The 12,619-nt window shown below is 39.2% G+C and overlaps 1 protein-coding gene across 2 annotated transcripts in view; it reads right to left on the bottom strand.

Annotated features, from left to right (window-relative positions):
* Nucleotides 1-12,619, bottom strand: part of rbm20 (RNA binding motif protein 20) — a 60,431-nt gene that overhangs the window by 18,466 nt on the left and 29,346 nt on the right. Inside the window, exon 1 of one of the 2 annotated variants that reach the window (XM_015051365.1) lies at nucleotides 5,041-5,202. The exons of the other annotated variant lie outside the window; for it this stretch is intronic. Coding sequence (XP_014906851.1) covers nucleotides 5,041-5,117 — 77 coding nt within the window. The 5' untranslated portion in view covers nucleotides 5,118-5,202. Of the gene's footprint in view, nucleotides 1-5,040; nucleotides 5,203-12,619 lie in introns of those variants that run through there. 2 annotated transcript variants of the gene reach the window in all.

Genomic DNA, 12,619 nt, shown 5'->3' with positions numbered 1-12,619 from the left:
GAGCAGGAAAAGATCACAAGAGAAAGACAAGTAGCAGCTGCTGGTGTTTGTAGGTTCATCTTAGATTTTTAAGAACTGTGAATTAAACAAAACTTTGTTTACTTGAGGGATGAAACTCAGCTCAGCCTGACGTCAATTACAGAGCACCACTTGAGAGAGAACGAAAGATTTACGCTGGATTTCTCCGGGGCAAACTTTGAATATTTCTTGCAGAAAGTGACAGAACATTTTCCCTCAAGGTGGGTCATAAGTGACTGCTGTGGCTGGGTGTAAGTAGGTACTAACAATGATAAGAGAAAAATCAATGCGACCATTGGACTGTATAAATTTCTATTCTGTATGAGTTTAACATTTGCGCGGTCAAAAATGGTTTACTTTTGCTTTAGAAAATTGCTTTTTTAGTCTTAGTGTCTCCACTAGTTTTAAATTTGTTGCCTGCGGCTTTGAGTTATACATGAAAATTTGATCTTAGAGTATAAAAGCTAACAGATTAAACCAAGTTCTTTTTGCACTCAGTTTTATTATTTATGGAAGGGAGACGGCGCAAAGATGAGCTAAGAATTGCCTTGTTACTGAAAATGTGCTACATAAATAAAACGACAACCTAAGAAGCTGCAGCTGCATTTTTAGTTGCAACTAAGACCATAGCACACGTGGTTAGCCGAAGTATCAATTTATTTATTTTACCGACGCTGTCAGTAAAATACAGTTAGCATTTTATTACCGAGGGCGACTAGTTGTGCCACGAGGGATTTTGTTAAAATAATTTCTTAACCTGGTTGGATCTTTATAAACTTCTCAGTGTGCAGCTACAATTAAACATGCATTTATTTTAGGGCTTAAAAATTTTAATTTTTTTTTTTTTTTTTTTTTACACATCTGTTACTGGTTGCTCTGACCCTGCGTAGCTGCTCCACCTCTTCAGTTTCTGAAGAGGTGGAGTGAATGCACTCACTGTCTAAACTTAGTCTCCTCAGCCACACGTCACGTCAGAAATGTGAAGCACCTGACACTGCCCCGTCTGGCCCAAACACCCGTCTCTTGGTTTGAGACAAAGCATTAAAATTGTAGCACATGCAGATGCTGACAAACTAAATTTAAACCAATGTGGTGGGACAAAATCTTCTGAAAGTGAACGAAAAGATGCAACAGATGAAGTGGATTTATAGGTTGCCAAACAGCGAAGATTTTTGCAGAGATTTTTTTTTTTTTCCAAATATTAATTCACACCTCTGAGACTGGCAGAGGACTATTAGCCCCTACATGTGTCCGGGCCGCCTTCTCTGGTTATGATTTGCTCTTGCGAATACTTTGCCACTTCATAAACTCATCGTATTGTGACTATCACTTCTCCTCGCACTGAAACATAAACCGGGCCCGGGCCTTAAAAATCACACCTCCGAGGAGGAAAACCGACACTCAGTGAAACCTTGTAAGCTTGTTTTGCATTTCAGATTACAGAATCCTTAACACCTGCGCTGAACTGAACGCAAACATTTGTGTTTTCGTCTGAGCCATGAACTTTACAGGGCAGTCGGAGCGGCTGCCATCAGAAGACGATTTGTCTTTTGTAAGAACTAGAGTGATGTTTAAATATATCAGCACTTTGGACGGTATTATGATAATCATGCACACACTGAGGAGGAGCCGAGGAGGAAGAACGAGCCTGATCTCGTTTCTCATTAAATCAACAGGAAGAGAAGCTCCATGGACACACACTACACTCTCTGAGCTGCCGACAGACTGGAGTAAAGTCAGGCATTTACACATTTATCTGGACCCATCATGCAAGGTTGAATAAAGACAAAACTCCCCCCAAATTAATGTCCGATCTCCACTGTTACGACAAGCTAAAGCCTTTTAAATTTGAGCCATAGACGGCGCTTCTGAACGTGAATTTTGACATGGTGGTGGTCTGAATAAATTAATATTGAAGACGTCTCAAAATGTAGTTATAATTTATGGCTCCTTCAATCTAAAACACTCAGAATCTCAATGTTGAGCACAGATGGGTCTTTGAAATCAATAGAGACCTTAGTTATGCTATTAAATTAGTTACAAAGTGACGTAAAGGCAAAAAAAAAAATGTTTTAGTGGTTGCAAAGCTCTGATATTAAGAATACTAAAATTATTTGACCAAAGTTACGCAGCTTAAAAAGCTTTTTGTTTTCTTTGTTCCAAACATCAAAGAAATTGTGTAAATCTTGAAAGCAAAAATTCTAAGAATAAAAAAAATAAAATTAATAAAATAAAAATGTAATTAACTTAATTGTGTGTTTATTGTACTTATTAGGTGTGAGAAGTTTTTCTAATGGTTGGGCCTCTTAAGTGAACAAGCATGCTGATGGAGAGAGATACGCTTACACCATTCCATCCAGTGACTCAAAGCTATAAATAAAGGAGTCGCCCGCACAGCCGCCCCGACGCACCGTGTCCTTAAAAGACTAATATGGCCTCCTGAGCAGCTGGCACGGCGCGCGAGACACTTCAGGCTAATCTTGCAATGACGATCGGGGAATATAGGTGTCAAATACACAACCACCAGGTGTGGAAGGGAAGAGTTTAAAAACCAGAAACACGGGCGGTCCGGTGGATGAGGAGCAGGGAGGGAACATTTTATCTCACCGCACGATTCAGTTTCTGCTCCGGGAAGAACATGCTGAGGCGACACGCGTTTTAAACATGTTTACCTCGACTGAAAAGTATATTTTATTACTTTGACACGTTTACTCCGTCTCCCAGATTAGCCAGATAATTAGGAAATTGAAGTAAACTGCAGCAGGAGCATATTTTACCCAGAAATAAGTAGAATTGACAGCAAAAAGCAACAAAAATAAATGAAGCAACAAACTGGTAATAAATGTATTTAAGGGTGATATTTGTTACTAATTAAGCAGCCTGCTCCTAACTGTTTAATCAATGAAAAATAGACTAAATTAAGTTGGTTAAATCAAAGATAATAAGCCAACTACTGCACTGTTAAAGGAAACCTTTATGTATGAGAAATTAGTCGTTCAGAATATCAGCTGAGATGATTACAAATGTCATTTTTAATCAAGCATCTTATACCACCTTTACGGGTTGTAAATAAAGAAGTTTGCAGCCTAATTCCTACGTTCTAGTATCTAATAGTAACTTGAAGGGAAAGCTTTGGAGAGAAAAGAAAACGAGAGAGAAACAAAATCAAGATTTCACATCTTCCTTTGAACGGCCAGCTAAAAGTCGCTAAAGAAAGATCAGATTCCCTCACTCTGGTCTGGAATCAGCTTTCTGTTATTTGTTTCCCTTTCAAAGCCAAGTATTTTTGTTCCATCAAAGAGATGCATGATGACAGAGATGTTCAAATCTCACCTAGAAATGAATTGTGTATAACTGCCACACGTTAGCTTTAACAGCAGCCTAAACATCAGATCTGCAGCCAGAATCAGAAAATATAATCAGAAAATGTATCTATTCTCTATTTTGCTATTTTTTTTTTTTACACTTTTCTTTGTTTTAAATCCTAAAAAAACAGAAACTCAATGTTTTCTTTAAGAAAGACAACAAATCTCATGTAGTAGATAAAAGAAAAAAAAAGTTGGCTATTTTCCAAAGCTCGTGTAAAATTTGGGGCCCTGAAGTTTTCTATGAAGGCTGCAGGTGGTCAAAGGTTGCAGATGCCTGGCCTATTCAATCATCAGTCAACAGAAAGGGCAAGAAAAAAAAATCCCATAATGCTTCAGTCAGAAATCTACTCGTCTTGCAAGCGGTGAATATGCCGAGAAGCCAATCAGATGGAGAACGGTCCATCTGACTGATCTGCAACATAACTGCAACCTGTAGTCTGTCGAAGTCATTTGTTCACCTCAGTGTTTACTGATCAGCTGCTGATCACTGACCCGAATGAACACAAAGCAGGAATAACACTTCTCTATATATAAATATAAAAAAACCTCATCGTAAAGAAATCCAAACTTTATCACCCAGTTGGCATAAAATTATTAGCAATGCGCCCCACCAGAAATCACGCTTCAGCTGGGCTCCTTTACAACCTTGTGAGTTTTTTTCTCTTGTGAGTTTTGTTTCATTTTTTTTTGTTTAATACAAACAAAGCTTTCGCAAAGCCAGAAAGCTAAATCTAGAGAACATGAGTTGTCAGAAAACCTCACTGCAGTTATCTAAAAACACATTTAACAAACGTGGAGAGCTTCCTCTCTGTATGTTGGCTCAAAATAAAAGAAAATTAAAACGCAGAGTCACGCTCAATGTGTCAGAATGAGAACGATGTTGTTGTTTTTTTTTTTAATATATTCTGACTTCGATCCAAAGGACTGGACTTGAAAATTTCGGTAAATTTCATAATTTTTCTTTTCTCAAGTCTGGCCACAGACAATTGCTACTAAATGTGTCCATTTAAACCTTCGGCACACAAACCCAGTTTGAGAAAAGCTCTACCTAAAGAGTTAAGTGTGTGTCACATAAAATGCTTTTCCTAATAAACAGAAAAAAATACCCCCACACAGAAATTTAGAAAAACGAAAATAGAATAGAAAAAAAAACATGCTGCTTGATGATTTTATGTATTAATTATGGCTTAAAGAATGGTTTCTTTACAATACGCCGTATTATAAAGGACAGCGTCTCAGTGTTTAAGTCCAGCTCCAGGCAGCAGCTGCCACAGATGTAGCGCATTACAGCAGAGTGGAGAAGGTACAAATAAAAAAAAAGGAGAAACATTCATCTATAACAGCTTCCTATGTCATACAGAAATATTCAGAAATTATGAAAGAACAACAAAACAATTAAAACAGAAAACTCATTGTAACTCATTGAGGACATGCCGTTCTGCTGAAACGATCAATCAGAGCTCCGCCGGCAGATCAACCCAACGACGCACCGACCCCATCGCTCAGCGGAGCCTCGCAGGCAGGAAGTAACAAATTAGAGGCCGGATTTGGTGCAGTTCAGGCCGAAGCATCGAATTTCGCTGAAACATCCAGCGGAACAGCGAGCAGATCTGCCTAAATCTCCGACACGCCGCCGCAGACGACAAACACAAACCTCTCTGGAGGAGCCGCGGGACGAGCCTCACCTCTGACACTACCGCCGCTCTCCAGGGCTCCTTCATGCTCTGACATCTGCCCAGCATCTGAGACGGATGGGCCCCTCTCCCCCGCCCCGTACCCTTTGACACGGCCACTAATGCTCACACATGTACACTAGAATAACATCTCAGCCAGCGGTCCTTACCCTGAGACGGGTGACGGAGCTTTCCTGTGTTAAACGGACAGCCAGAGGCTCTTGTGATGAAAAGTCACAAGTGTTGAGAGTGTGTGTGTGTGTGTGTGTGTGTGTGTGTGTGTGCGCGTAGGGACGGGGTTAGACTAGCATACAGGAGCTAAACTATTTGGCCTTTGGGTTTTGCTGCTTCCACAGAGGCAGTAAAGCTCAGAGGAGAGTCGCCCTTCAGGTTCAAGGTGACGGAAAGCAGTAAATGCCCCTGGATTCCGTCTGACCTTTAATCCCTCAGCGCCGCCGACACAGAGCTGCACTCACACGTGATTACAGAGATGAAGATGGTTTTTACTGAAGTGAGTGTCCACTTCTTCAGTGTGTCTATGAGTACATGTAGATTTGTCTCAATAAAACATACGGACAACATCTGATTTCAGGTGTAAAACTAATATTAACATTGTTGTAACTTATTGATTTAAACGAGCTAATTAATCGTTTGTTAATTCTTGATTTCCAGATTGAATTTTATTTATCCTTCTTTGGTATGAAAAAAAATTTGTTTTGCTCTTAATTCTTTAATAAAGTGCAGATATCTGGTCCTGTTCAGGATTTGCAGTTTTACAAATATGTTCTAAATTTTCATGCATGATAAAAATAAAAATAAAAATTCAAAAAGAAAGGTTTCCAGCTTAATGACGTTTCACTTTGGATTGTATGAATTAAAACATAGAAATTCAATGAAGGCAATTTTTTTTTTCCCAATCTAAAATTTCTCTTTTAGTAGACATGGATTTATATTTGGCCTTAACCGAGATGAACAAACTATTATTATCTCTGCACCCAATCAGCACAAAGAGGAGGCTGTTTAATTTTCTGCCCCTGTCAGATTGAGAGAATAATGTTTATTTGTTTCACCATCTGCTTTAAACAGTGAAACAAATAAATACAATCTCTTAAGTATAATTTAAGGTTTATGAAACACAACATATAAGAGATGATAACTGGGGTAACAATGATGTCTGTTATCCCATAAATAACAGACATTATTTATGGGATAATGTCTGTAAAATGAACAGCAATAATTTCGGTTATTTAGTCTGGTATGAGAGAGTAAATAAAAAAAATGTGGGTTAGTTTTGCAAAGTAACATTTTAAATGTGTCATTCATTCACTTACAAATGTCAGTTTCAAACTAAATAATTAGATAAAGCACTAAACATTTAGGTTGACAACATCTGAGGCTAAATATTTAGTTTGGACCTAAATATCTAATTTGTAAACTAAACTAAATACTTTTGTTTGAGGCTAAATATTTAGCTTGTAGCTAAATAAATAACTATTTTAAACTAAATATTAACCTTCAGGCATTAGCAAGCTAAATATTTAGCATTCTAACTAAACATTTAGTTTGAAACTGCAACATTTCTACATGAGTGAAAACATGAAACATGGTGAAAATTTGACAAAAAAAATAGTGTTTGTAAAATGAACAGCAATGATTTTGGTTATTTAGTCTGTCATGAGAGACTAAATAAAAAAAAGTGGGTTAGTTTTATAAAGTAAAATTTTAAATGCGTTATTGATTCACTTACAAATGTTCATGTTCATATTCTCTCTTTTTAGAGGCTAAATTATTGCTGTTAATTTTAGATTGTGTGTCTTTACAAACTGAGTCTAACTCAGCTTTCCGAGTTACATGGTTAGCACTCTCCACACATGGTGCAAGGAAGCAAAAAGAGAGCCTAAAAATTAATGTACAATTTCAAATCGTAAACATGAACAAACTGAATCTCCTGGAAAATCCAGCATGTCTGAAGAAATCCTACAATCTAACTGGCAAATAAATCACTATAATCCGCTATTGATGAGCAGGAAAACTAATTTTGCTTCCAGTATTTGCTATTCATGAATGTGCATCTACCAGTCATCTGATGCTGGGCGATAACTGTGGTGCCATTCGGCCTGGTGGAGCAGCTGTGGAAGCTTTTAGGTGGTGGATAGTTGCAGGAGTCAATGTTTCAAAACTACAGCTGGATGTTGGACTGAGAACATGCATTAAAAAAAAAAAAAATTACCAAGTAATTTTGGTCCAGTTTCTAGTGCAAATATCTTCAAACGCTTAAAATACGGCAAAACTAACTTACAAGTAACTTTTCTGTAAGATATAGGAGCTTATTTAGAGTCAGCAATTTCTCAATAGTTCCACTCGTAATATGGTAAAAAAAAATAAATAAATAAATAAATAAAATAAATGTCTTACGTCTTTTTCCTTGGACTGGTGCATCTGTTTCTTTCTGCAGTTTGCCAGAGTTTATGATTCATGTCGCTGGTAAACGACGTTAACCAAACGTCTAATCCGAAAAGCAGTCCTCAAAGACTTAATAAGCGGATCCAAAACAACAAATGCGCCACTCGAAACAGCAAAATGCGTGGTTCTCAAGCTGTGGGGTGTGCCTGGTCCGCAAAACTTCCCAGTCTTCCAAACTAACGATCTGAACTTGTGTTCTCATAACATAGTCAACAAATCTTTGCCTCCTTGATGACAGGACAACACATGAGAAGGTACAAGAGCACCCAGCTACAGATAGCAACACTCCGGCCTCCATTACGTTCTCACAAGGTGAGTCCATCTAGACTTTGTAATCCTGCTGCCAGATGGTCATCGGTGTTGGAGACATTTCCTCCTTAATGCCGGAGCCAAACAATGTTTCCTAAGGAAGGCGTGAGATCTGTCTAAACAATAACGACGGTGAATCGACACGTTTGACAGCTTGAACATGTTGAGAACCTGAGACACGAGGAGAGAAGGGACAAAAAGAGAGGAATGGCGACAATGAGGAAGAGTAGCTTGGTTTGAAGGCTGCAGTGAAGTGTAAGAAATAAACACAGTGATATTATTATCACTGTGAAGAAGACAAAGAAGAAATCTGGAGAAAAACAATAAAGAACGAAGCACAGAGCCATCGAATTGACAAGGGACCTCAGCAACTCACTAATGAAACTTGATTAAATGTGAGTGTAAATTAGTAAATTAGAAGTAGAAGGTACATTGAGCCTCATGTTTAAAGTTTGAGGAAGAAGCAGGCCTTTCCTAGTTTGTTCCTTTGTTTTAGAAAATAACTCCAAACAAAGGGACATGAAGCACTCGCTCACATCTTTTCATTGAGCATTTGGCTCCTCCCAAATGCTCAATGAACCATAATTTTGCCGTTTTATTTCTAAAAAAATTCAGATGACGAAGCAATTTCTTTTTACCGAAGTTTAGTTTCTACTTTATTGCTTCATTTAAAAGCCACAAACACAATCAAAACAACAAAAAAGATGAATATTTTTTCTTTACACAATAGCAGAGAAAATGCACACAAAAAAATCCATCAAACATTTCTCAGTTTATTTTTATTACTTTACTTTTTCAATAGATAAAGATACATTTGACCCATTTTGCTTCTCTAAACCAGTTTTGACACGAAAACTTTGAGAACAGAAACAAGTCCGATCTCAAACCCAACCATCTGTCAAGTCCTGCTGGTTTTATGGTAGCCAGCAGATGGCGCCACATAACAAGCCCCAAGAGATCCACAGGGACGCGTCAGTCTGCCAGAGGAGGGCGCTAATGCTCCTTTTTTTTAAAGATTGAAACGCTCATGGAATATCTCAGACTTGTGTTTACATTTTCTGTGATTGTTGAAGGAAAACAAAATGCTTTGGTGATGTAAGATAACACATTAAAAGGAAGAAGTGGTTTAAAACTAATCCTCTCCGATTGCTTATTTAGATTTTTCACACATAAATTAGCCCATGTTGACACAAACGGATAAGAAAAGGCATTAAAATGGGGGGGAGGGGTGGGAAGAAAACACCATAACCAGGTCCAAACAGGTCCTGACATCTTGATTTCACTTTTTTAAGAAATCAGACACCGGCTGCGAAGTCAACACATCCAACAGCAGCAGGGTGGTCGGTGTGGGCGGGGAAGCAGGCTCAGCTTCCCTTCTCCACATTTGGCACAGAGGAAAGCTTTTAATTTACGGCACCATGCCAGCGGGCGAGGCATCTGGGCCCCAGGGACACGGGATCTGGGCCCTCACAATGCCCACCGGGTCAGCGCCGTCACTTTGATTCACACCGTGTTTCATCTGACGACGACTCGCTCAGATTTATGCCGAGAGGATCAGGAGTAAACGTCGGAGGATAAATTTAGGTTTGTCAGATTTTCACCTGGAACCAAATCAAATGATAATAAAAAAAAGAAGAAGCGTCAGTTGCCCGCTGAAAGCTGACGACTCACAATAACGTCAACGAAAAGCAGAAATCCAGCTGCAAATCCTTCCTCTCCATGTGATCGTGTTCCAGTTATTTTTGCGAAGGTGCACCATGAGTTTTAGGTCAGAGGAGGAAACTTCAGACTGGACAGCTGCCTCCTCCTCACCAGGAATATTCCAACAGATTTACCCCAGAGCAGGAAAACGGCCTGTACGTCCCGCTGACATGGCGCCCACTGCAGAATCAAACCCCTGTTTGAAACATCAGCTGGGAAATAAAAATATTTCCCACCACAAACCGCAGGGAATTATTAAGTTGGTAATAAATTTAACAACGGTTTTCATTTACTTGATAAAAATGTTTTCTTTTCTCTATAAGTCCAGCTTTTATATTAAGAAATGCTTCAGATTACAACATGCCACTTAAACCGATTGACATGAAACCTCACAGGTAAATCTATGGGGGGGATTTTATGACACACATAAAATCAGAGTTGTGTACATTTAGTTAGAAAAAAAAACTTTTAGAAGCTGTACTTCTAACTTCTACTTGAATAACTGCGTCATGAAGTATCGCCACTCTTACTTGAGTAAACGTTCTGGACGCTGTGGATTCAGTGAACACAAAGCTTTTCTCCAGATTTTTGTTAAAGTTCCACAAGTTTCATATTGAAAGATGTTGATTTGGAAAAATGTCTGATTTTGTAAGTATGTTTTATTTATATTAAGTATTTTTATTTTGTTCCTTAAAATACAAAAATTCCTACATAACTTAATCTTGATCCATCTGATGATGTCATTTTTAAATATCAAATAATTGATGAGCTACTTTTTTACCAAATACTGTTTTTTACTTTTATTTGAGTCGTTTCTACTTTTTACTTGAGGAAAAATATGTCGAAGTACTCTTAGTTGAGAAAAATTTTTCTACTCACCTCTGCATAAGATAAAATATAACTGGGAGGTGGAAGTAAAATAACTGCTTTTTTCTGTTCAAATAAAACTGAACCGTGGATTTACATTCAGCTGCCTCTGACTCAACACTTTGCAGTTTGAGTCTCAAAAGGTCTTTTTTTGAAGATTTTTCTATATTTAGCTAAACCCATTGTTAAAATGAGCTCCCATCAGCTTCATCTGGTGAAAATCTCCTCCAGACATATCAGGAGTCTCCTGGCTGCTTCTCTAATTCATGGTTGTCTTGCTCAGTCTTATCAGTTTAATCAACCAGCCGTGTCTCGGTAGCTTTGACCCGACTCTCTCTTTCCTCTCCGGCCTCTCTGCTGGGCTCAACGTCGAAGGCCTTCACACAACAGCTGGACTTGCACTGAGGTTAAATTACACCCAGCAGGACAAATACTATTGGCCTCCTGAGTCAAATTTAAAGCCGCAGCACGCAACTTTTATATTTTAAAAAAATCTATTTTTTTTTTTTACATGAATGTTCAAATGTCCACCATGTTGACCATATAACATGAGACAGTGAACCTCCTGTGCCTTCTGCCTGTGATACTGGCATCTACAGAAATGCAGCACTCTGTCAGAAACAACCAATCAGAGCCAAGAGAAGGGACCTCCTGGCTCTGATTGGCTTTCAGTTCCCCACAAGAAAGCCTGTTGTGAATGCTCAGGCTAGTTAGCATAGCCACCGATAACAGCGGCCGTGCTACAGTAAGTTGTTTTTCTGCCGTTAGCACATTGAGCAGCACGGGCTCAATCCTGATTGACAGCGCTAAGACCCGCCTCCTGGCTCTGATTGGTTGTTTCTGACCAAGCGGAGAAGAAATGCCACCTGGTGTTAGAAATAGTTTTTGCAGTCTCATGTTATTCAGTCTTGGTGAGAGTTTAAACAAATACAAAAAATAGGATTTGGGGGGAAACTTGAGGAAAACAATGATATTTATAGGGTATAGATGTTTTAGTGGGGGTAAAAAGGAAACATTTAATAAACAACAGCGGCTAAACCTTTGTCACCACCAACAATTTAACAGTTTATCAGCTCTAGTCCATGTTTTTCCGGCCTATCAGGTGTTTTGCAGTTGGTTTTAATGTAAGCACATGAGCTAAGAAAAGCCGCCGCGCTACCTGGGATCTGCTGACGCCGAGTGTCAAACTGGGTGCTGAGAGCAGGGACCCCAGCTACTCCACCCGACGGCACAAAGTGACATCACAGATGTGTCTGACTCATCAAAGTTTCCGGAGAGGGAAGATGATGGCCTGAAACCATGGTGCTCATAATTATAAGTACAATTAAAGAAAGCTCCGGCTCGAGCTCAGCAGAGCTTCATTTAAAAACGTGAAACGGTAAATCAAAGAAATATTTGTGAGGTGGGGAATTCAGGACCTGTCACAAGACTTAGAGGTGAAGTAAGATGAGAAGCGGGGCTGGCTGGTCTCGGCTGCGACAGACGAGGCTGACCAACCATTTTGCCTGCTGCCCCGAAACAGTTATTTATAGCTGCTGCACGGGTGTAGACAGCAAAGTTCTCTCGCCCTCTTTTCTTTTTAACAACACCACCGACTGCTGCGTAGAGACACGTTTAAAGTTTCTCTGCTAATTTTCAAAGAGATTAGAGCCCAGATTTCCAAAGGCACGGCCATCCATTTTCCTCCAGACCGTCAGCAGGACCGAGAGCATCCAAGCGAAGTCTTCCTGCATCGTGGTCAGCAACATCTGAGCTATATTGGTGCACGAGGTGACGTAGCAACGATTCCCACAACCCCCCGCAGCTCTGCTCCACTTGAACTTAGCCTCTCTCTCTTTCTGCTCTTACCTCACTCTCATCTCTGGTTAAAGCAGGCGTTGCTTTTTTTTTTTTTTTCTTTTTCGCCATCTGTCATTCTGTCAACTTCACAAATACCGATCACACCCTAAAGACTGGTCCCGCTTTAGCGACTTGTCAACCAATAGCAGCTCCCCTCTGCTCCTTCCTCCCATCGTTCTCATTTTTAAAGTTTAGAAATATATAGACTAAAATAGCTTAGTAAGAAATTATATTTTCTTATGCAACAAATTATGTCACCTGAACTGATGCAGAGAGTCACTTTTACCTCCTTGCAGAACGGTTTGGTTAGTTTTTTTATTTAACTATGACAAAAGGGAGAAATGAGGTAAAACCTGATGTAATAACACGATGAATACATCT

This window comes from Poecilia latipinna, unplaced genomic scaffold (genome assembly GCF_001443285.1).
Source record: "Poecilia latipinna isolate Pla-1442-1.1 unplaced genomic scaffold, P_latipinna-1.0 Scaffold51, whole genome shotgun sequence".
Lineage (NCBI taxonomy): Eukaryota > Metazoa > Chordata > Actinopteri > Cyprinodontiformes > Poeciliidae > Poecilia > Poecilia latipinna.
The sequence above is the reverse complement of the archived record's forward strand: the minus strand, read 5'-3'. Positions and strand labels throughout refer to the sequence as shown.